The sequence below is a fragment of the Gigantopelta aegis genome, chromosome 8 (genome assembly GCF_016097555.1).
Source record: "Gigantopelta aegis isolate Gae_Host chromosome 8, Gae_host_genome, whole genome shotgun sequence".
NCBI classification, from domain to species: Eukaryota; Metazoa; Mollusca; class Gastropoda; order Neomphalida; family Peltospiridae; genus Gigantopelta; species Gigantopelta aegis.
Genome location: NC_054706.1, coordinates 36,496,675 through 36,523,078, shown reverse-complemented (window position 1 = coordinate 36,523,078; position 26,404 = coordinate 36,496,675). Strand labels below are relative to the sequence as shown.

The 26,404-nt window shown below is 35.0% G+C and overlaps 1 protein-coding gene across 1 annotated transcript in view; it reads left to right on the top strand.

Moving 5' to 3' along the window:
* The window catches only part of LOC121379643, a 145,878-nt gene that overhangs the window by 71,970 nt on the left and 47,504 nt on the right, over window positions 1-26,404 (top strand). The window contains exons 19-37 of the mRNA XM_041508290.1: window positions 2,319-2,507; window positions 3,366-3,566; window positions 4,270-4,443; window positions 5,668-5,787; window positions 7,323-7,573; window positions 8,457-8,739; window positions 8,973-10,346; window positions 13,934-14,148; window positions 15,524-16,081; window positions 16,680-16,944; window positions 17,583-17,803; window positions 18,072-18,327; window positions 19,066-19,173; window positions 19,766-19,941; window positions 21,069-21,144; window positions 21,964-22,215; window positions 22,771-22,977; window positions 24,698-24,891; window positions 25,227-25,449. Coding sequence (XP_041364224.1) covers window positions 2,319-2,507; window positions 3,366-3,566; window positions 4,270-4,443; window positions 5,668-5,787; window positions 7,323-7,573; window positions 8,457-8,739; window positions 8,973-10,346; window positions 13,934-14,148; window positions 15,524-16,081; window positions 16,680-16,944; window positions 17,583-17,803; window positions 18,072-18,327; window positions 19,066-19,173; window positions 19,766-19,941; window positions 21,069-21,144; window positions 21,964-22,215; window positions 22,771-22,977; window positions 24,698-24,891; window positions 25,227-25,449 — 5,343 coding nt within the window. The remainder of the gene's footprint in view (window positions 1-2,318; window positions 2,508-3,365; window positions 3,567-4,269; window positions 4,444-5,667; window positions 5,788-7,322; window positions 7,574-8,456; window positions 8,740-8,972; window positions 10,347-13,933; window positions 14,149-15,523; window positions 16,082-16,679; window positions 16,945-17,582; window positions 17,804-18,071; window positions 18,328-19,065; window positions 19,174-19,765; window positions 19,942-21,068; window positions 21,145-21,963; window positions 22,216-22,770; window positions 22,978-24,697; window positions 24,892-25,226; window positions 25,450-26,404) is intronic.

Below are 26,404 nucleotides of genomic sequence, written 5' to 3'. Positions count from 1 at the left end.
ACAGGGCAAGTTGACGTTTCAAGGGTCTACAATTAGATTGTAGCCAGGTATTTTTTTTCAAGAAATACCAAATATACAGTTAGTTCCACAGAAAAACAATCAGTTTATAATGGACATAACCATATGGAGTTTTTAGATTTGCTGGTGGTATTGTCTATTTGATGTGGGCAAATGTTTCATTTTTAACCTCAGGCTAACGTCTTCGGTCAAAAATGACATTTTTGTGGGATCAAATAGACAATAATACCAGCAAATCTAAAAACTTCATATGGTTATCTCCTAAGTGACCTCTTTGTGGGTTGAAATTTTAACATTGTTTACTTGCACATGAGATTTTATTTGGAGAGGTGCTGATTAGATATTTTTGGTCTCTTACAATCTTGGATGTGTCTTCGAGTTCATGTAATGTGATAAACTGATTGATGGAACTACTGTTACTTTCATTTTTGTAATATAATTTAAAGTTCATGGGTTTTTCCAATTCCAAAGAGTGCCACAAAACTGGTATATCAAAGACCATTGTATGTGCTGTCCTGTCTGGCAAGATACATATAAAAGATCCCTCGCTGTTAATGGAAAACTGTAGCCAGTTCCCTCTCTAAGGCTATATGTCAGAATTACCAAATGTTTTACATCCAGTAGCTGATAATTAATACCGTATATCTTCGCCTGTAAGTCGATCTCGGCTATAAGTCGAGTCCCTAATTTCAAGCCCTGAAAACGTATTTTTTTATTGACCCGTTTATAAGTCGACCCATAAAAAACTACTTATAAATATTGAAATATTTCTTATTTTCAGCACATGAGAACAATAATATTTGAACAAAAGAAAATTATTTTACAAACTTCGGTTTTCACGTTTTGTACATCGCAATATAATCAAGACTATTCCAATCAAACTATCATTATTACATAGCATCAAAACGAAATATTCCCTTAGTAGAGAGTGAAAGCTGTTTGACTGTTACTGTATAGTACTGTACAGATGGTTTTGTGCACATACAACAACTTTATTTATAAACACTGACAACAGATCACTACGATAAAACTGAAAGTATCACGTTTTGCCGCCATATTAATACATGTAAGGAGGATAACTCTGGAAAGTACACTGGTTTTTGTACCAAATGATGTGTGTCCCTATTGCTCTAGATAGTGAACTGCAGAGATCAGTCTATTTTAAGGGAACGCTCAGTAATATTCATGAAGTTAATCACCGCCAAAACATTGTTTGAACAACCATTAATGCCAGTGACCAGATTTCAAAATAAACTCGGGCAACAGGTAGTTAGTATTGTTTACATTTTTACTATTAGTGATGACTGTTAATTTAACTAAGTGGACTGTTGTCTTGGCATGTGAGTGAGATCGTACGCCTTTTCGCATTACCAAAACCGTTCTAATGCCAAAAAAAATAGGTTATAAAAAATAAATGTGTCAAATTAACATATTTGAGTATAAATACATGGCATACTTCAACAATAAAACTTGTAAAATAATCCCCAAAACAGTAGTATTTTTTGGTGAAATTTTTTTACCCTCTTATAAGTCGACCCCCCAAGTTATAAAATAATTTTTGGGTGAAAAAAATTCGACTTATAGGCGAAGATATACGGTACATCAATGTGCTCTAGTGGTGTTAAAAAAGAAAACCGTAACTAGACCAAGTATTGCAATTTTGTTAGATACCGTACCTGTTGTCTGCTCATTAAGCATTATTCTGTATTCCTTGTTGCTAATCAAAAAGAGCTGGCTATGGAGTGGTGGCAGCAGGTTTTCTCTGTCCAACACCACATAACGGTAAATAAAAATGTGTTAAGTGCCTCATTAAGCAAACATTCTCTTTTTTTTCTATAATATGTTGTCACTGAAGTCAATATTTTTACAGTCAGCGAGATGGATTTTTTCCGTCATTAACAAATATGTCAATTGACTATGAAAGCACAAGTTTTCACTTATTGATTGTTAACTGGCAATAATAAGAACCAGCTGAATTATTTGTAGCATTCCTTGTTTTGAAAAAAACAATAATCATGTCAAATTGTATTCAGTATCCAAAATTGTTGTCTTTAAACCACTGTTGAAAATCCCATATTATGATATGTTTAAAGCATACTTTTTATAATTTATTCCCACATTTCTGACTGTAATTCTCTACCTAGTAATGTTATATCCAATTTTCCTAGTCTAGTTTTTGACTAGGAAAAAATACAGTCGTTGATGAAGGTGACTGAATGCCACAGAAACATAGAAATAAAATGTAAGAAACATGTTTAAAACTTTTGTTGTCTTTACATCATAAGTGTTTATTGTTTCAGCACCCTGTGACTTGTTCAGCGTTGCAGGAGGTCTCATTTTCTATGATGGAACCCCGCTTCCTGATGGAACCTACATTCACCCTACTCGTGCATACATCAGCTGTCCGCCTGCCCATGTACCCAATGGTCCATCGTCCGTACAGTGTAGAGAAAGTGGTGGCTGGACAGCCATGGTGACTACCTGTAATGGTAAAGATAAATATCTTATGGGTAGTAGTATTATAGGAAATAGTATCTAACAGAGTCAAAGTTCAAAATGTCCCAAACTTTAATTAAATTCTGATAGGTCTGCTATGTGGCAAGACTTGTTGTCATAAATTGTATTTACCGGTACATCTGGGGCCAATTGTTCAAAGGTTAGTTAGCTTAATCAGGAGTTAGTAAAAAAAAATCAAAACCAAGGACTGAATCAGGACAAGTATAATTGAAAACATGATGTTGAAACTTGATTTAAAACAGCCAAAAGTATCCATATATAATCAAATGTAAAGTTTATTTTGTATTTGTGCAAAAATAATTAAAAGAAAAATATTAGACTCACCAAGGGTTAAGTTAACCATGCTTTGAACAACTGGGTCCTGGTCAGAAATGAAATTTAAGTCTACAGTCAGTGTGCTTGAAATGTGTTGGGTGTGACTAAAATTAGGATGAGTGTGATATGATTGCAAACTTCACGAGATGAGATATAAATCATATTTGACAAAAAACATGAAATGTTCTATTTATTATATAACTTTTGCCAATTTACCTTTATTTTTAAAATGCCAGCAGCAAAATAGTTCTAGCTTTCTTACAGTGATGATAACACTTTCTACAGTGACGATAACACATTTTAGAGTGAAATGGTGAAATTTTCACTCTAAAATGTATTATCATCACTGAGTGACTGATAACACTTTTATTTCACTGATATTTTAAGATATTTCACTAAATGTTATATAATAAACTGATATGACTTGTAGCAACTAGGCACATTTTATGTTAATATTGTATAATATTGTGTTCACAAGCATTTAACTGAAACATATACATTGCTTTCTTTTGTAGCCACCCTGTGTCCACTGCTGGATAGTCCACTGAATGGAGCCGTGTCTGCAACTGGTCGAAACCCTGGAAGTATTGCCACATACTCGTGTAATCTGGGTTTTTTGCTGGACGGTCCTGATAAACGATTCTGTGAACTTCAAGAAAACACTGAAACAAAACATCCTGAACACAACTGGTCTGGAAGCAAGCCTTTCTGCCCAGGTATTTGATTTTTAAATTCTAAATACAATAATGAAATGTACTCAATGTAGGCCTAATACATAAAATTGTTTTTGTTTTTAAATAAAGTTACTGGCAAAATGTAAAATTGTACCAACTGGCAATAGTTTTAATGTAATCTAAATTCTTGTTCTTATGTTAATGTATCATTTTACATTCCTAAATTTTAAATATTTGTTCAATCCCATATATTCAAAAGAAAAAGACAGATGCGAAAAGTTAGTTTTAGTTTTGACTTATTTTAGTTGGGAGTGAACATAGGTAATTGGTAAAGTACTCACCTGACGTGCAATCAATCTAGGATTTAGGGCTGTTTTTTGTTTCAGTCAGTGCTCCACGTCCGGTGTAACAAAGGCCATGGTATATACTATCCTGTTTGTAAGATGATGCATATAAAAGATCCATTGCTGCTAATCAAAAAGAGTAGCCCATGAAGTGGCGACAGCGGATTTCCTCTCTCAGTATCTGTGTGGTCTTTAACCATATGTCCAACACCATATAACTGTAAATAAAATGTGTTGAGTGCATTGTTAAATAAAACATTTCCTTCTTCCTTGTTGCTAATCAAAACAAATAGCTTATGAAATGGTAGCATCAGGTTTCCTTTTTCCTTAGCTATATGTCCTTAATGGTAAATAAAAATGTGTTGAGTGCCGCTCATTAAATAAACCATTTCTTGTTTCAGCTGTTGACTGTGGAGTCCTGGCTGCCCCAGAGAATGGTGACGTGTCCCACTCAGGGACTGGGTACGGGGATGTGGCCGTCTTCAGCTGTCTGTGTGGCTACCAGTTGGAGGGATCCGTCCTTAGGACGTGTGGGGCCACTGGAGTCTGGAGTGGTAACAACACGGTCTGCAACAGTAAGTGCACACTTGTACAAAGTACAGTCCGACCTGCTCTATCAGCCACCTGTGTTAAGTGGCCACATTATTATTCTCCCAAATCTAATATGGGGATGGGACGTAGCTCAGTGGTACAGCACTTGCCTGATGTGCAATCAATCTAGGATCGATCCCTGTCGGTAGGCCCATTGGGCTATTTCTCATTCCAGCTTGTGCTCCACAGCTGGTGTTACAAAAGTTGTGGTATGTATTATCCTGTCTATGGAATGGTGCATATAAAAGATCCCTTGCTGCTATCGAAAAGAGTAGGCTTAGCCCATGAAGTGGTGACAGCGGATTTCCTATTTTAATATCTGTGTGGTCCTTAACCATATTATTTCCGACACCAGATAACCGTAAATAAAATGTGTTGAGTGTGTTGTTAAATAAAACATTTCCTTCCTTCCCAAATCTAATATAGTACACACTGACCTGTATTAAGCAGCCACCTGTCCTAATTGCCTCTTTTGGTGGCTGCTTTATACAGGTTTGACTCTGCTCCTATCTACATGGCTCAAATATTTGTTGTTAGCTGAGAGGATGTTTTTTGCTGGGCCAATCTATAGGGACTAAATGTGTTTTAGAATGTTTCTTCAAAGTCTGAAATTATACTGTTACAGATTGTATCATTTACAGAATGCGTTTTTACAGGCTTCAGTTTGAATGATGGATACAAATAAAATATAATTTGACACATTACATAAAATGTTTGCATTGTAAGACTACTCATTCTGTATAACGGATGTCGCAAAAGTCTTATAATTTGTTGTAAACCATATGCAAGACAGTGTTTCAAAAGTCACATGTAACCGAATGTCAATTCACAGGTTTTATTCAAATGTGAATTGTATTGGCATAACTTAATCAATTATCTCAAAATTGCATTGAAATTAGGTACCATCTAAAGTTTTCTAGTTTTAATTTCAGAAGTGTAATGATTCACAATGTATGACTAACTAATTGGTAGTTTGTATCAATTTAAAGTTGCATAACAGACAGGTGAACAGAATGACAGTTCACCTGAGATATTGTACCCGTCACACGTGATCTCTTTGGAAATGCATAATTAACATAATTTATTTATTTTAGCAGTTCTTTTTTTCTTTCACGGTGTTGCTGTTTTAAACCATTTCTAGGTGGAATCTGACAATTAAAACAATACAAGGAATGACAGACACTTAACTCCTTTTCTTGTTCTTTCAGTCAAAGTTTGCCCCAAGCTGTCACCACCAGCGTTTGGATCAATTATTGGTGCATGGGATAAATTCTTAGTGGGGTCCATTGTGGGTTTTCAGTGTGATCGACCAGGTTATGAATTATCAGGTAAGATATCCTTCATGTTTTTAATATCTTTATTTTGTATTTTAAACTCGGTGTAAAAGGTTTATCTTTAGTCTTATTATTTTGGACTCAATTTGAGAAATTTAATTCATGTACTCTCTCTCTTTCTATATGTATATATCGATTGAAAGGACAAAGTTGCATTGTAATAAACCTTAGCTGTCTAAATATTAGGTTGTTTTACTGGTGTTATTTCATAACTGTTAGTTCTTGAAAAAGATCTCTACAAATAGAGAAGCATCTTTGATCCATTTGTATTTTCATTTTTTATCTTACATTCACATAATATTGACATACATACAATAGACACGCATATAAAATTGTATTTTCATTGAAACATATAAAAACATATTTTAAAGTATACAAATGTGAGAAGATACAACTTTGATCAAACATATAAAACCATATTTTAAAGTATACAAATGTTAGAAGATACAACTTTGATCAAGCATATAAAAACATTTTAAATTATACAAATGTTACAAGATACAACTTTGATCAAACATATAAAAACATATTTTAAAGTATACAAATGTGAGAAGATACAACTTTGATCAAGCATATAAAAACATTTTAAATTATACAAATGTTAGAAGATACAACTTGATCAAACATATAAAAACATATTTTAAAGTATACAAATGTGAGAAGATACAACTTGGATCAAGCATATAAAAACATATTTTAAAGTATACAAATGTTAGAAGATACAACTTGGATCAAGCATATAAAAAGATTTTAAAGTATACAAATGTTAGAAGATACAACTTGGATCAAGCATATAAAAACATATTTTAAAGTATACAAATGTTAGAAGATACAACTTTGATCAAGCATATAAAAACATTTTAAATTATACAAATGTTACAAGATACAACTTTGATCAAACATATAAAAACATATTTTAAAGTATACAAATGTGAGAAGATACAACTTTGATCAAGCATATAAAAACATTTTAAATTATACAAATGTTAGAAGATACAACTTGATCAAACATATAAAAATATATTTTAAAGTATACAAATGTGAGAAGATACAACTTGCATCAAGCATATAAAAACATATTTTAAAGTATACAAATGTGAGAAGATACAACTTTGATCAAACATGTAAAATCATATTTTAAAGTATACAAATGTGAGAAGATACAACTTGGATCAAGCATATAAAAACATATTTTAAAGTATACAAATGTTAGAAGATACAACTTGGATCAAGCATATAAAAACATTTTAAAGTATACAAATGTTAGAAGATACAACTTGGATCAAGCATATAAAAACATATTTTAAAGTATACAAATGTGAGAAGATACAACTTTGATCAAGCATATAAAAACATTTTAAATTATACAAATGTTAGAAGATACAACTTGATCAAACATATAAAAACATATTTTAAAGTATACAAATGTGAGAAGATACAACTTGGATCAAGCATATAAAAACATATTTTAAAGTATACAAATGTGAGAAGATACAACTTTGATCAAGCATATAAAATATTTCGTTTAGATCCATGGCCTCTTGAATGCTTAGCAGAAAAGAATACAAGAATTTCAGCTGAGAAACCAGAGCACTGGTTAGCAATTGATATCAGCTTGGAGGCTACGTCCACCATCAAGGAATCATGTTTGCTGTATTACAACTGGGAGACTATACGCAACCTGCAGAACTGGACCTCAGAGCTGCAACAACTTTGTACTGACTTTGACTCTCACATCAAAGTTCTCCTCTTGTTTCAAGCCGATAGCTCAGAAAATACGGTACAGATATATTTATGTTTTTCCATTATCTGTTTTTCTTAATATTTGGAAAGCAGTGATGTGATACTTCCTTTGTTGTTCGTATTAACTAACATTATTTTCATATTTAGAATATGGATTGATTGAATAAGTTAATCACATTTTACTGTAAGAGTAAAAAAATAAATTGTATATTACTCTGAGCAATGGCATTTTACTAGTATTCTGTAGCATGATAAAACATTATTTGGTACTTGTAGTTAAATGTTTCTGAAATGTTTTAGCACTGGGTATTTTCACAAAGTCATGAGTCTAGATACATTATCTTGCAAGGGAAGTGTAAATGTTAACAGCCCAGTGTTAACTTACTACAAATGTTCCTGAATTATTTTGTACAAATGAATTATTTTGAAAATACAATTAAATGAAATAAAAAATAAGAAAATAAAAAGCAAGATCAAACAATACAATTTGAGCACTACATTTATTTAACATAATTTATGAACATATTTAAGCACTAAATTAAAAAGGTAATCAATGCGTTCAAGAGTTTATGAATTAAGAATGAGAAACACCACTATTAATAGAAAACATAATTTTTAAGAATGATATTTTTAAGCAATACATTTAACAGATGACGGGTTTGTTTTGTTATTTATTCTATTGCTTTTGATTTTATATTAGTCTCTCTTCTCTCTCATCTCCTCTTCTTTTCTAATTCTGTTATATTTTGTTCTTTCTTGTGGGGTTAGATGTTGTTCACTTTCTCAAAATATTGGTTGGCTTATGTCTGGTGGCATACTGTCCATGGTGCTGTTGTCATTGTCCTAAATGGGTTATACTCTGTAGAATATCTGGCTGTGTAATACTTAACTATGTGAATGATGTGATCTCTGATTTGTAGGTAAATGTAGAAGTATTCATGACGTTCAAGGCTCAAGATGGACAGGCAATGTCTACAGCATGCAGGTGCAGTGCTGCCATCATGGACTACCTGTCGGCTACAAGCACCAATACAGACAGGTTGAATATCCCCGAATCGGAGGAGCTACACTGCCCTGCGGTCACACCTCGTGAGGGAGGTGTCAGTGATGGAGGAAGCAAGTGGAAATGTCCTCCAGGTCTGATCTTAGACGGTGGCTTGGCTAATTCTACATGTGAAGACAGTCTACCAATGTGCAAAGAAGGTACCAGCTGTTTGTTCGTTATATTTTTAATTCCATAGATTTTGTTTGCAGTTTAGTTTATGGCTTACCAGCAAAACTCTTTTTAAGTGTTATTGCTTGACAAGGACTAGAATGTTTTGAAATTTAATGATGGCTATAGTTGAACAATTAAGAAGATTTTTCTTCTGCAGATTTAAAAACGAAAATGGTACATTTCTAAATTAGTGTTATATACTTATTTATCACTTATGTAGAATGCCTGGATGAGATTGTTCCTCCAACTCCGTCCTCTGCTACTGAGACCACAACCATGACAATTCAGACCACGCTGTCTCCAACATATTCAACAACTTCAACCTTGTCAACTGTGTCTACAACACGTATCACTACTGCTAAACCGTCTGTATCTACCTCACAGACTACATCCACGTTGAGTACAGCTGATACAACAACTATAAGATCTATCATTAGCACATTATCGACCACTGCAGCCACTCCAAACACGACATCTAGCACAGATTCATCAACTTTGACATCACTTTCAACTGAGGAAACTACTTCAGAGATAACTGTAACAACAGCATCCACCACCAAGAGACCAACTACTGAAGGCCCACCAACACCAGGTCCAACATCTTCATCAACGGTGTCTACTACAACTCGGAGACCAACTACTGAAGGCCCACCAACTCCAGGTCCAACATCTTCATCAACGGTGTCTTCTACAACTCAGAGACCAACTACTGAAGGCCCACCAACTCCAGGTCCAACATCTTCATCAACGGTGTCTTCTACAACTCAGAGACCAACTACCAAAGGCCCACCAACTCAGAGACCAACTACTGAAGGCCCACCAACACCAGGTCCAACATCTTCATCAACAGTGTCTACTACAACTCAGAGACCAACTACTGAAGGCCCACCAACACCAGGTCCAACATCTTCATCAACAGTGTCTACTACAACTCGGAGACCAACTACTGAAGGCCCACCAACTCCAGGTCCAACATCTTCATCAACAGTGTCTACTACAACTCGGAGACCAACTACTGAAGGCCCACCAACTCAGAGACCAACTACTGAAGGCCCACCAACTCAAAGACCAACTACTGAAGGCCCACCAACTCAGAGACCAACTACTGAAGGCCCACCAACTCAGAGACCAACTACTGAAGGCCCACCAACTCAGAGACCAACTACTGAAGGCCCACCAACTCAGAGACCAACTACTGAAGGCCCACCAACTCTAGGTCCAACATCTTCATCAACGGTGTCTTCTACAACTCGGAGACCAACTACTGAAGGCCCACCAACTCAGAGACCAACTACTGAAGGCCCACCAACTCCAGGTCCAACATCTTCATCAACGGTGTCTTCTACAACTCAGAGACCAACTACCGGACGTCCAACAACAGCTACACCACCATCTACTACAAAAGACACTAGTACAACACTGTCCACCACATCTAAGAGACCAACCACGCAGGCTCCAAGTACAGAAAAACCAACCACAGAGCTGTCGTCTACAACAACACAGAGGCCAACAACACAGAGGCCAACAACACAGAGGCCAACAACACAAAGACCAACAACTCAAAGACCAACAACACAAGCACCACCTGTAGAAGGTAATATAGTTACAAAATCAGCAACATGACATATGTGCATAGACACATACACACACATGCACACACACACACAGAGGCACATGTGCAGGTTTCGGGGTTCAAAACTCCTCCCTGCTCTATCAAAATGTTTTTTTCTCAATATATTTTCTGACTCAACCCAAACCCCCCACCCCCACCCCCACTCCTAAACTTTGGTCGCCACAATGCTAAAATTCCTGGACATGTGCTTGACACACACACACACACACACACAAGATACACCTTTATTTTTAAACTTAAGCTTAATGATGTCTTGGACTTGCCTATTTTAACAGCATCTGAAGCTTAATGTCTTAAATAAATAAATAAATAAATGAAATAGCCGTATCATTATGATAAGAATACACCCTATCAGCCTTCATTGTTATAACTATGTTTTCATAAAACTTGTGAAGAAAATGTGTTGGTAGTGAGGTGGTTTCACAACCAAGACTTTTGTTGTAATTTTCATCCACTGTTGCAGCTCACTTGTTATTGTTATTGCTGTGAATAAATAGTGTCGGCAGGGAAACAAATACATCACAAGAGCATGAAAAATAAAACTTAGAACAATAGGTTATGTTTAAGAAGAATAAAATGTGATAAAACCAAGTTTTTAACTTCATTGTATAAATGATTTCTTTTCAGGAGCAAAACCATCTCTGAAATTAAGGAGAAGTGCATGTACAACCTATTTAATTATATTAAATTTTGAAATCTCTTAACCTCTGACCTTAAGTTTTAAAACCATAATCTAACTGAAGTAAAATCACATCCCTCATGAACACGTATGAGACATAAATGAAATGTTCAGGAATGTGATTTACTTCTGCTTCTCGTCACCATTTCAAGGATTGTAATATATATACTTCACTTGCCTGCACTTTTCAAATCCTAATAAGGCTTACAACATGTTTTGCTTTTGTTGACTTACTGAAAATGTTTTTTTTTTAACTTCAGCCTTGTTGTTTATGTTATGTCATTAATGTGTTATTATAGGATATTAAACGAGTTTCCATTTCGTATCATGTTTATGTCCCGAGTGAAATAATTTTCAAGCTTCAGCAAGTGACAATGAAAATTATTTCATGAGGGACATAAACATGATACGAAATGGTTTAATATCCTAATTATTACCCATAATCAATCTTAATTTATATCCATCAACTCATTTTGTTGACGTTCCTGAAAGGTTGTAGTGTGCCAATGGATGACGTCACGAAGTATTACGTCCCACTTGGCGTTCTAGTGAGACGTATCAGTTTGATATGTACCAAGATATTTTTAACCATATGGGTAATAATATTCACAATTGCACATTTCTTTTACTTTTGAAATGTCATTTGTGTTTCAATCAACATAATTAACTTTCTGGCGTTTTTTGCTCACTTTGTATGTCATAAATTCTTTTGTCCCAAAATAATGTATTTAGTGTGTACATTCAGCTTTAATATACATGTAATTAACATGTGATGCTTTTTGACAGTTATGCTACTAATAATGTTTATTGACTTTTACCAACCAAATATAACCCAGGGGCATATACAGGATTTTATGAAATGAGGGCTGGATATGTGCTGAGTGCAGTATTGGTTCTAAATACATGTATAAGCAAGGAACAACTCGGACTTGGACTTGGATAGGGTTTTAACATGCTCCTATACGTCTATGGTCCCGAGTCCGGCCTCCGATATGTTCTGGGGTCTGACTTGGGGCAGGAAAAACTCGGACAATGTTGACACAGTGTAACTGCCACCAGAATGGGAGAGGGAGTTAGCCCTTAACATTGCAACCAATTTGGTCGCATTTTTTTCATTTGGTGACTAAAACATTTCATACTATTTACCCGGTATATAAAAATACAAGTAGGCGCCATCTGGCTCCCAGATGGAAAAGTTATCATAGAGGGTGGGGAGTGGGAGGGGTGTAGTGTTGGGTTGGCTGCCCTGAATCTGCTCTTAATGCTACTTCCTGATTGATGAAAACAGGTTTTTTATGGCTTGTAATAACACTGTCCTTTGTTGTTTGTCATGTCTGCAACAAGATTACACATAGGGCTTTGTTTATATTTTCAAATCTGAGATTGACTTGACCAACAGTTGAAAAGCATTGTTAATAGTTAAAAAAATAACTGCTATTTTGTTTTTTTATGTATTTTTTAAAACAATTTGTAATAAAAATAAAGTCTCTGTTTAAAAGCACAAGTTTAAAATATCAACGTTTGATCAACTAAATGTTACCAGTTTATTAATTAGATCAGTTTTGTATAAATAGACAGAAATATTGATCCAGACTGTCAAATACATTTTGTACAACAAAGTTCAATTATCTGTTTTCATGAAGTAGTTAAAGAAAATTCTTGATGCTTCCTCTACTTGAAAAATTCTTGAATAAGCAAAATATATATACATTTATTTGTATTTCTTGCCTTTAAGATGTAAAAAGGCGAGATATGGTTTTTGCATTTTTGACAGCAGCAGTGACTGCATCAATGTTCGCCTTTAACTCAAATGTAAAAATTTAGCAGTTAGCTTGGTTTCTCACAAAGTACAAGTCCTACATCAATGAAATTTGGTTTATAGGTACATTATGAATGTTCATCTGAAGGCATATTTAGATAATTGAAATTTATTAAATTAATATTTTGGGGTTTTTTAATGTAATTTAAAAAAAAAAAATTGGAAGTTTCATTTTTTAAAGTTTTTTGCTTTTAACATCTTAATCATCTACGGATGCAACTGTCATTGACACCGAATAAGTTTATGTAGGTGAGACATTGAATTCTGTGGAATTCTTGAGGTTTTATTTTGCAAAGCTTGGAGCACCTACACAAAATTTAAGTTATCATTTTGCACAATATAATATGGTATTGGGATATAATACTTGTATAATTTAGTTTACTCTGACGTTCCTTATTTATACAGTAAAATTGTTTTAAATATATGAGTTTTAAAAATTTCTAAAGAATGTATTTTTATCATAATTGAATATTATTGTATTACAAATTTGGGACTATACTGAATTAGGATATGACATAGTATCTTCATTTGTGGAGGAAGGAGGATATTTAATATAATATATGCTTATATTTTTGGGATATTAAACAAAATATTTCAAAATTATTACAGGCATAAAACTATAACAATTATTGTGGATATTATTTATATTAATATTTAAGCAAAATAATAAATAAATAAGTAAATAATCTTGTTATGTTCATATTTTAATATTACCGGTAATAGACAATTTCTCGAAAATAAAAATCCCATTTTTATATGTGAATTTTTAAAAGCACTGGATTACAACATTATACATAGCAAACAACTATTTCATAATCCTAACATATCTGTAAAAGGAAAAACCACTGTATTACTGTAAATGTATATGTTCTGTTTTAAGTGTCCTGGGCCACCTAAGGTGACCTTAGTGCTAAGATAGTTTCATGGAACGGGGCACTGTATACTGTAAGGACTTATATATATAGCCAGGTTTTACTGGTGTCAGGTTTCTTGTCTCCTGATCTGTACAATCAGACATGAGTATGATCATTTGACGTGTGTTAATTTCAGACAAGAAACCGGTGTACGTGGTAGAGTTTATCGACACGCTCACCGGGAACTTCTCCAACTCGACGTGCCTGGACGAGGTGCACAGTGCCATCAACACCAAGGTCAACGAACTGCTCATGGAGTTCTCTAACGGCATCGGCACCACCTACTGCAATGGCAGCGCCGACATCCGCATCCTCCTCATCTCAGGCATCATCAAGTTCACGGTCGCAAAGGTGAATGAGTTAGTGAAAATGCATCTGTATAGATCAGGGAGCAGGACGTATAAAAGTGGTAAAGCACTTGCTTGATGCGTGATCAGTTTGGGATCGATCCCCATCGGTGGGCCCTTTGGGCTATTTCTTGTTTCAGCCAGTGCACCATGACTGGTATACAGAAGACTGTGGTATGTGCTATCCTTTCTGTAGGATGGTGCATATATTAAGGATCCCTTGCTATTAATGGGAAAACGTTGCACGTTTCCTCTTTAAGACTCTATATCAAAATTACCATGTTTGACATCCAGTAGCCGATGATTAATAAATCAATGTGCTCTAGTGGTGTTGTTATGTAAAACAAACTTTAACTATAGACCAGAGAGTGGGGAGTAGCCCAGTGGTAAAGCACTCACCTGATCGATCCACGTCGGTGGGCCCATTGGGCTATTTCTTTTTTCAGCCAGTGCACCATGACTAGTGTACAAAAGGCTGTGGTTTGTGCTATCCTGTCTGTGGGATGGTGCATATATAAAGGATCCCTTGCTACTAATGGAAAAATGTTGCACGTTTCCTCTCTAAAACTCTGTCAAAATTACCACATGTTTCACATCCGGTAGCTGATGGTTGGTAGGAGCTGGTACCAGGAAGCAAACCCAGTACCTACTAGCCTTATAATACATATGTTTATTTGGATTGCCGATCAATTCACAGTGTTTTCTGATTAATATATTCCAAGATGTAAAGTTAAGAGGCAGTTCTTTGTAACTATATTTGATGCAACTGTTACATGTATTGAAACTTAGTACAATCAAGACCTTTTGTTTTAGTTTCATTGATACATTTTATACCAGACAGCATTGCCTTGGTCTAAATTTACACAAAACAAAAATATGGACCTAAGGCCAGAGTATCTGAAGGACATTTAGAGATAAGTTATGGAAGCATTAAGTAATGCAAAGTCTGAATAATGAAAAACCCAACCCAAAACCTCTCGGCCTCTGTCATAGTAGTTATGTCATTTGCCGTAACACATTGGTACTGGGTACACATCCCGGTACCATCTCCTACCCAGAGCGGGTTTTAACAAATTGGTGAAACAACTACACTCTCTTCTCTCTCACTAAAAATCAAATGTTTAAAAACTGTACACAATTCCAATTGTACTACAAATTGTAGCATTTATTTTGCACTAGTATTGAAATACAAAATCACTGGGGAAATAGAATTATTAAATGTTTTGTTTTAAATATCCTCACTGGCAATTACATTTTTATCACTGGTAATGTCACTATAATGTTATAACTTTAAAAACTAATAGTAACTGTTCAGTTTGTATTTGTTACATAAACTAACTAGTTTCGAACTAATTTGTATCTTTCCTTTGTGTTTTCAGGCTGAAATTACAGTGATTTTGGGCCTGTCGTATATAACATCATCAAACTCTACTGTTAAATCCTGTGGTGGTGAACTTGTCACATTCGTGAAAAACAATTTCCCATCATACTTGTCAGAAATACAGGAGGAAGTTGTTCCAGCGTTCTGCCATGACGTTGACTACGAGGGACCTTGCAATGTGACCCGTGAAGATTGGGACTGCGAGGAAGGCTATCGATTTGACAGAGCCAGGTGGATCTGTGTTGCCATGCCAACAACAGCATCTACAACCAGCCTCTCAACATCACCAACAACAACAACAGCCATGACATCCACTACTGCTAGTCCTCCCCACCCAGTTGACAGTGTTCCAAGAATGGTGATCACGTTCAAAGGATCATTCCATGCCGTAGATAACGAGCAGTACTGTTTAGACCAGTACCATGATGGCTTGATACATGTTCTGAGGGAGTTCATTGAACCAGAAGTGAACACACGGTTTAATTCAATGTGCAAAGACATTCACATCGTCATCACCAGGAACCTCAGTCTGTCAAGACAAACACATTCTCAAAAGGTAACCAGAGACTGTTCTGTCTCTGAAAATATACATGTTCTGTCACTTAATTGTCATGCAATATTAGACATTTTGGTTCAACCTTATTACATCAGTTACTTATTCATTACTGTAGAATCATTTATTATCTATTGCTCATTATTATTATTTTTCAGTATCTTCATTCGCATTCAGCTGCTTTTACAAATGTTTTCAAAACTAGTATAAACTGATTCATCTTGTACATTGATAACTGATTCATCTTATAGATTGATAACTGATTCATCTTGTCGATTGATATCTAATTCATCTTGTGGATTGATAAATGATTCATCTTGTAGATTGATAACTAATTATTCTTGTAGATTGATAACAAATTCATCTTGTCGATTGATAACTGTTTTGTCTTGTAGATTGATAACTAATTCATCTTATAGATTGATAATTGTTTTGTCTTGTAGATTAATAACTAATAGATTGATAACTAATTCATCTTGTGGATTAATAACTGATTCATCTTGTAGGTTGATAACTAATTCATCTTGTGGATGATAACTGTTTTGTCTTGTAGATTGATAACTAATTCATCTTATAGATTGATAACTGTTTTGTCTTGTAGATTGACGCTTCCCAAAAGGTTCATTTCCTGCCTCTGACTGATCAGATGGATTTCCCAACAATGCATTTATGTGGAGGGTACATTGCCTCAGCATTTGAGGTTCCAAGTCGCCATTTGGATACGATAACACTGGGATCAAATTACACACACAACTGTTCTGACATTACCCTCCAGCCCGACAAGCTGACCACTTCCAAAGACAGCATAGAATACTACTGTCCAGATGGCTATATCTATGATAAGACCAACTATAGGTGTATTGAAGGTAATGTATATTTGCATATTTTCATGTTTGCCAACTATGATGTTTTTCTAAGACAACATGTATTCAGTATTAATAATATCAAGTTTCTCATATATTTATTTATTTATTTATTGGATGTTTGGCCATAATGCTACACTCATGTAATTGGTTACAGACAGCCCTAGCACTTACTTTTAGTACACCAAGGATTGTTGATACCATCGGTGTGGCTAGTTACGTACAATAATGTTTTGTCAGCATGTCTTGGCATCATAACACATGCTTGACCACTAATGGGTAAAATTACAGAAAGTATTGCTACCAAGTTGACATGTCAGTTCTATTTTAGAGAAAGTGTTGCTACTCTGTTGACCTGCCAATTCTATTTTACAGAAAATGTTGCTACCCAGTTGACCAGCCAATTCTTTTTTAGAGAAAGTGTTGCTACTCTGTTGACTTGCCAATTCTATTTTACAGACGTTGACCTGTCAGTTCTATTTTTCAGAAAATGGTGCTACCCAGTTGACCAGCCATTTCTATTTTAGAGAAAGTGTTGCTACTCTGTTGACCTGCCAATTCTATTTTACAGAAGTTTACCTGTCTATTCTATTTTACAGAAAGTGTTGCTACCCAATTGACCTGTCAATTTTATTTTACAGAAAGTGTTGCTACTCTATTGACCTCCATTTCTGTGGACCTGTCCACAAAGACTCGTAGCAATAGAAGGTGTATGACAGAACTTCAGACATATGCTCAGAAAAGTGTCAACACTGTTGTCGATGAACTGGCTACTGTGTTGAGAAATGGTCAGCTCTGTAGCACCTTATCACAAGTGATTTTCATAGTGAAACCAGGACAGATCACTGGCCGTGGTAAAGATGTAAGTGACATTTAAAACAAGCTACATTGGTTGTGACTCATAGTATCTTAACCATTAAGATTAATAGTAATTTGATTATTTCTTTTTAAACACACCATCTATGGTAACTCATTGTACTGTAATAGCAACAATAAAACAAAAAGAGAACAATTGATAATTTTTTCATAACCAGGCAACAATTATTGCTGATTAAACAATTAAATGTGCCAGGGATTTTGGAAACAGTATTTTTCCAAAAATAGTCACTAATGTCTTAATTTGCTTCCAGGTTTCTATAATTACACCGATTGGGTTCCTGAGTCTTGATGATGTTCATGATGATGTCCGAGCTTGCATAGAAAATGCTCGCAGGTTTCTGAAGAAGAAATATGTTGAAACACTGCTGACTGCAGTGAACAACGTTTCTGAAAGATGCCAGACCACGTTAAATGAGAACAGTTTCAGCATGGAGGTCAGGCAGTGGGAATGTTTTGATGGATGGACCTACGATGTGTCATCACAGCTCTGTACTATCACACCATCAGGTGAGAATTGTGGTGGATAGTTACTGAATTTACATAATTAGTATTTCACCGGCCTTGGTGGTGTCGTGGTTAAGCCGTCAGAGATAAGGCTGGTAGGTACAGGGTTCACAGCCAGGTACCGGCTCCCACCTAGAGTGGGTTTTAATGACTCAATGGGTAGGTGTAAGACCACTACATCCTCTTCTCTAACAACTAACCCACTGTTCTGGACAGACAGCCCAGATAGCTGAGATGTGCTTGAATATTAATTGGATATAAGCATGAAAATAAATTAAAAGGAAATAAAAGAACAATAGTATTTCAGAATAGTAGTGAAGTTACACATGAGTATTTCAAAGTGGTAGTCTGATGACTGTCAGAATTACCAAATGTTTGACATCCAATAGCCGATGATTAAATAATCAATGTGCTCTAGTAGTGTCGTTAAACAAAACAAACGTTTTCAAAATGGTACTGAATTTGACTAAAAAAAAATTAAGAATTGTACTGGTTTCAACATTAGTATTTCAGCATAGTACAGAATTTCATACTAGACTTTCAGCAGAATAGTGAACTTACTCAATACTATTTCACAGTAGTAGTGGATTTAAATGTTAATATGTGTAACTCAATAGATGTAACGGGTCTAAATAATTATTGATGTATGGATGTGTATTGATTGTAACAGCATTTATGACCATTTGTGGTAACTTAAATGAACAGAATAAATTGTATAAATATGAAATCATCTTTGTTTAGATTCACAGAGTGAAGGAAAACGAAGTAAGAGGAATGTGAACATGAAAGTGTCTTCTTTTAACCAGGACAAACCACCATACTGGAATTCCACTGTGCCACAGTGTTTAGGTAACTCTTACAAACTCCTTTTAAAATAAAGTGTCGGAGAGAAAGAATATGTATCAACATTTTTATATGCTCTGTTGTATTAACTAAACATTATATTCTTGTCATAATGATTTTTTTCAGAAATAACCATAAAATATTGTTGATAAGATGGAATAGAATTTATGATGAATAGATTATTTTTAAAATACATGTATTATAGCTGAAACAATAGAGCATGTTTTTCAATTGGGTTTTGTGGTTTTTATCGTGTTGGCATTATCATATCCTGGATCATGTATTTGTATACCTACTTATTTAATTAAAAGTGTTTTAATGGCTCATGTTTGTAAGAATACTTTATTATGGAATACATATTTCATTTGTAGCAATAAGTAAATGACTGTAAGATTGATAAATAAAAATATAATAGTTTTGTGTGGGAAAAGTGGTGGAAAATGTGTTTATTGTTTGTTGTGTTAATGGTAGGATCACTGTAGCTGTAAATTTGCAATCAGTACTGAACGCTGATCTCATAAAGTATGTTTTAGAATGTTTTCTTTTCAGTTTTGATTTGTTTTATGAATAATTTCTTTGCTGTTGTTAACTATTGTAGACAGGACACCTCCAGAGTTCATCGGTTGTCCGACCCAAGACATTCTGGTGAAGCTGGGACCTGCAGGGCCAGTCCCTGTCAACATCACTCTTCCTTCTTTCAAAGACAACTCTGGCTCACCACCAAGCATTTCCTTCATTCCAGAAAACTTCAGTTTGCCCTATCTCTTTACCACAGTATGTAGTATTTAAAAAAAAATTTTTTATCATTGTTATAAGTTTCCATAACCATACTTTGCCTAAAATAAGAAGATGGGAGTGGAGTTAGAGTAGGGGAGAAGTTGCAGCCCTGGTTTCGTAATCTATATAGTTAATTATTTAATTTATGACTGATAAATTAGAAGGCTTAAAATATATCAATGACAGAAGTTATTAGATTATGTACATTATTGTTTGATTAAGTTTTGAACATTGTCATGTATTGTCTTCTTTCTGTTATTTACCGGCCTCGGTGGCGTCGTGGTTAGGCCATCGGTCTACAGGCAGGTAGGTATTGGATTTGGATCCAGATACCGACTCCAAACCCTGAGTGAGTGCTCCACAAGGCTCAATGGGTAGGTGTAAACCACTTGCACCGACCAGTGATCCATAACTGGTTCAACAAAGGCCATGGTTTGTGCTATCCTGCCTGTGGGAAGCGCAAATAAAAGATCCCTTGCTGCTAATCGGAAAGAGTAGCCCATGTAGTGGCGATAGCGGGTTTCCTATCAAAATCTGTGTGGTCCTTAACCATATGTCTGACGCCATATAACCGTAAATAAAATGTGTTGAGTGCGTCGTTAAATAAAACATTTCTTTCTTTCTTTCTGTTATTTAGGCTATTACCAATTTTCATTTTCATTTCATTTCAACTTATTTTCATGATATATTCAGTTAAGATTCAAGCACGCTGTCCTGGGCATACACCTCAGTTATCTGTGCTGTCTGTCCAGGACAGTGGGTTGGTTGTTAGTTGGTTAGTGGTTAGTGAGAGAAAAGAGGGTGTAGTGGCCTTACACCTACCCATTGAGCCCTTAAGAACTCGCTCTGGGTTGGAGCCGGTACCGGGCTGTGAACCCTGTACCTACCAGCCTGTAATCTGATGGCTTAACCACTGCGCCACCGAGGCCGTATATTATTACCAATGGGTTAGTGTTTTTATATGTATTCGGAATTTCAGTAAAGGGTGTTTCAATGTTGTGCTTGCATAATTATTTTAATTTACAAAATAATGAATTGCAATTTTTGTTTTATAGTAAAATGTTGATTACATCATCTAAAAGTTAACTTTTTAATATTTATTGTTGTTTATTTGTTGTATTTAGAATAGCACAGTGCGTATGATCGCCAAGGACAGTTCTGGAAACATCGGTGAATGTCATCTGAATATTTACTTGATTGGTGAGATTTTAACAGTGAATTTTTCAGAACTGATATTACTAAGTTGTTTTAATGTCAAACGATATTTCAGACATAGATTAACGAGACACTGATGGTCATGTTGCTGGGATGATTTAAGTAGGTTATATTCACAAAATATATTTTTAAGTCAATAAATGTCCATTATATTTATTACACTTTAAAGGCATCTCATTTGTTCATCCTGAGTTTGTTCATTTCTCGATGAACATAAAAATGGCATAGTCAAGGAACATCATATCTGATGACGTCACTTTATATATGAAGAGTTCAGGCGCAAAACGTGATATAAACCATTGTAAGGGCTAATCGTAGGTCCGCTGATTTGCCGCAAAACGCGATTGATCCTTATGAAATTGTATTGGGTAAATCCCGTTTTTTCTTATCAAAACGCGATATACGCCAATTAAAACAATCACTTTTACTGAAAATGAAAAATGGATATATTGAACGTTATTGTTCAAGAACCTAAAAAAGTTTAAAATAAAATACAACCTTGCTTGTGCTTTTATTAATAAGTATGTTTCAAATTTAATTATAAGGATTGTCTGTTATTTCTTTTTTGTTTCTTCTGAGTATGAAAAAAAAACACCATGGGAAATTTTTGTTTGAATGGCTTTGTCGATACACACAGTTTGCACATGCTTTTTATGTTCATACCCCAATGAACGTAAAAGAAATAACAGACAATCCTGAAATAAATTATTATGCAAACAGAGAAATGACTTGGACTTTGTACTGATCAAAGTATAGCAATGCTTTATGCATAGCACATTATGATCAATATTAATATAATTTCAGATAATATTGCACCCAGAATTACTTGTCCCTCTGATGTTGTCATTGAGCTGTACAAGACCAACAAGTCGGATGTTGAATTCAACCTGCAGCATCTTGTGATCAATGCCTCTGACTACAGTGGAATAGCAAGACTTGACTTCACCCCTCCATTGGGAACCCTCATACGACTCCTGGAAGCGTTTGTGGTCACAGTCACGGCATATGATTATGCAGGAAATAGTGCATCTTGTGAATTTGTTTATGAGGCTCAACGTAAGTATTTTACTCTTAACTTCAGTGTGAGTAATACTAATAATTTTTCATTGGTTCGTTACTTTATTCATACTAATTAAGTGATATATTGTGCTATTTTTGATAGACTGATATACAGCCATTTGAAGTGCCATGTAATGTTTCATTACAGAAGGCACACAGTGTATGACACCGCTTAAATGTTTTTTTTAATAAGCATCCTTTATTACAAAAAGATTTGGAAAATACAAAAACAAAGTCAATGAGAATTGGTCCAAAATGCAACAGTGCAATTAATTGTTTAATATAGTTTTGAACTGGCACTGAAAATGTAAAAAATGAAATTCAAACTGCTTACCCAAAAGAAAAATGTGTAAATAATTTAGTAATGAAAATGGCCATAGTGATTATACAGAAATGTCTTTTTGCTTCTGAGATTTAAGTACATCTACTCGTAGTTTCCATATAAATCTGTTCGCTTTGAAAATCCATTGGATACACAACTAATCTAATTTTTCCTTTGAAATGATCATCAATTCCGTGTCTAATTTTTTTCTGTTTAATTATCATTGACAGCTGCTGGCTGCCCTGAGTGGAGTCTTCCTACACCAGACGGTGGCAGCAAGGCATGCACTGGTATCGTCCCTGGCAACGATTCCTCTGGTTACAGCTGTCATGTCAGATGTCCACCCAAGAAGGACTTTGTCACCGATCCACCAGACCAGTACCTGTGTATTATCGGAGGCTCATGGATACCTCATAACTACGTTCCTGACTGCACTGGTGAGTTGGGTCAGACCAGTATCTGTCTATTATAGGAGGCTCATAACTACGTTCCTGACTGCACTGGTGAGTTGGGTCAGACCAGTATCTGTGTATTATAGGAGGCTCATAACACCTCATAACTACGTTCCTGACTGCACTGGTGAGTTGGGTCAGACCAGTATCTGTCTATTATAGGAGGCTCATAACACCTCATAACTACGTTCCTGACTGCACTGGTGAGTTGGGTCAGACCAGTATCTGTGTATTATAACTATGTTCCTGGCTGCACTGGTGAGTTAGGTCGGATAAGTACCTGTGTATTATAGGAGGTTCTGTCCCAACCAGTGCCTAATGAATAGTACATCAAAGGCCATGGTATGTACTGTCCTCTATTATATATAAAAATTGCATATAAATAGAGCTGCAAAACTGCTAGTTTCATTGGAATATGTGACTGATGATAACGCTACGTTGTTACGGTCAGATGAAAAATGCTACGGATGAAACTAAACAATCAGTCATAATGTTGTTGATTCCATCTTGTGCATGAAAGCAAGAGAAAATGTGGAATGAGTACCTAAAAATAGACATGACCTCTTTATTAAAGTTAAAGTTTATTTTGTTTAACAACATCACTAGAGCACATTGATTAATTAATCATCTGACCTCTTTATTAAAGAATTAGTCCAACGACTGGTATTTATATTGCCATTATGGCATTATAATGCACGTGAGAAACAGTAAACTGAATTGATAGATAAAACTGATGATTTTGTTTTAAAAGATTACACTTTGCTTCTGTCAAAATACAAATGCTGCTGACAAATTGCTTGATGATTACTGATGAGTGCAATGACGGGTTGGCAGCCCTGTCTAAAGATCATTTCATTTGACTTACGTTCATGCTTGTATCCAATTAAGGTTCAAGCACACTGTCCTGGGCACACACCTCAGCTATCTTAGTTGTTAATTATTCATGGTTAGTGAGAGAGAAGAGGGTGTAGTAGTATTACACCTACCCATTGAGTTGTTGAAACTTACTCTGGGTGGGAGGCTGCGAACCCAGTACCTACCAGCCTTATGTCCGATGGCTTAACCATGATACCATATCCAATTTTGGCCATCTTAATGTTTTTAGTACTTCACATTTCATTATTACTTCCAAATATATGTATTTTCATATTTGGATGGAATTATTTGGAAGTAAAATCCAGTTTGTGAACTTTCAAGCATTAGTATTATTAAAAACAACATTGTGTATACAGATGGTAATATTCTAAAACAAAAATTGTATTTGATGTGTAATGTAAAGTCTGATTGACTTTGGAGAAATATAGCAGTAGAATCAGACTATTGTTGAGGTAAATAGCAGTAAAGTCAAAACTGATTTTGAAAGATAAATAGCAGTAAAGGACAGACCGATTTTGAAAGATGTATAGCAGTAAAGTCAGACTAATTTTGAAAGATATATAGCAGTAAAGTCAGACTAATTTTGAAAGATATATTTGACTAAAGTCAGACTAATTTTGAAAGATATATAGCAGTAAAGTCAGACTCTTTTTGAAAGATATATAGCAGTAAAGTCAGACTAATTTTGATGTACATAACAGTGGGAGTCAGACTAAGTTTAAGGTAAGTCCAGCCTCTAAGTTTAATACTCACATTATCCCAGTTGGGTGTTTATATTCTTGTTGTATCTGACAATCAAGTATTGTATTGTGTTTTTTCTGTTTTCCAGAGAAGGTTCACCCAGATTATGGAATGGAATTAAACTTTACCTTCACATTTGATGGTGTTTGGGATGAAGATTGTGAACGGGAAGTAAAAAATAAACTGATGGATGTTTTAAGACCTATAGTTAATGCTTGTAGTTCAGCCGACTTTGCACTGAATGTCACAGCAAAGTATTCCTTTATAACAACTGAAAATCAGGTATGCAATTCTTGCTTTAAGAAAAATTTAAATTTCTTCTATATTTTTATTGTGGTTAATGTTGATACCAGTTTTGAAAAAAAATCTGCTATTTTATCTATTCACTTGATGTTTTATTCATTCTAACAATTTTCAAATCTTCTTTGAAGATTACATGAGTACTAAACTTAAATAAAATTCATTATACCAATAAATTATGCAAGCAAACTTCATGGAAAAAATATGGATGTTAAGTAAAATTTCGAATTGAGTCTTTTAAAGAGCTTTGTTCAGTTATTTAAGGTACTTGTATACATTTATAATAAAATGAAAACGTTTTGATTTTCTCTCCACAGATGAAGGTCTCTGTGCAGATTTATATTATTGTGATCAATAATACTGATATAGCATATGGACTGGCAAAGTCTTGTGGCAACTTGATTATGCGTCAAGCAGATGAACTGGGAGACCTTAACATAACTGTCGAGAGCTGCGGGAATGTCACTCACCAACCTCCCTGTGGCAGTGGTGGAAAGGAAGAATGTCCACCTGGACACATTCTCAAAAAAGACTATTGCTGTGAGTCAAAGTTTGTTTTGTTCAACGATACCACTAGAGCACATTGATCTATTAATCATCGGCTATTGGATGTCAAACATATGGTCATTTTGACACAGTCATAGAGAGGAAACCCACTTAATTTTTTCATTAGTAGCAAGGAATCTTTTATATGCACCATCCCACAGACACGATAGCACATACCACAGCCTTTGATATACCAGTTGTGGTGCACCGGCTGGAATGAGAAATAGCCTAGTGGGCCCACCAACTGGGATCACTCCTAGACTGCTATGAGTCAGGCTAAAACTTCAGCTGAGAATATTTACAATGCTTAAACAGTTAAAGACCCCTGTAAATTCACCCAGTGCTGTTTAAAACTTTTGATACATTTAGTAAGCCAGTATCTTAGACTAGAATTACAAATTACTGGATATAAAAACAATCATAAATAGAGGATTCATCACAAGTATGGTATTTATCGAGGCTCTGCCGAGACAAATACCGATTCACTAGACAAGATTGATATTTTACATATTAAAAAATCATGAGTAGCTAATTCTATTTATCTTATAACACTTTTAAAATAACATTTTAATTCGATATTTAGTAAATCAAAGTCCTGAAGTCGGCTCACCGGTAATATGATGTCACGCACTGTAACTAAATCTCATCAAAATGTTACGCTCAGGTATACAAGTCTTGTTGGCTGTAAATAAATGACCCACTGACAACAAAACATTAACTAAGTTAACAATGGTAAATATCCAGTGGGTTTATGACATGGATATTGTGGGTAAATTATAGGATAATATCAAGGCTGTAGCTGATATTCCCCTGTTGGAGTGGTTTGCGGTAGAAATTATAGTGTTTTATGACTTTCTTGAACATCATCATATAACAAACACACCCCACCTGAAAAGTATAGTTGTTATAGTGTTCCTGTATTGGATGATAATTGCTGTACTCTGTTGAA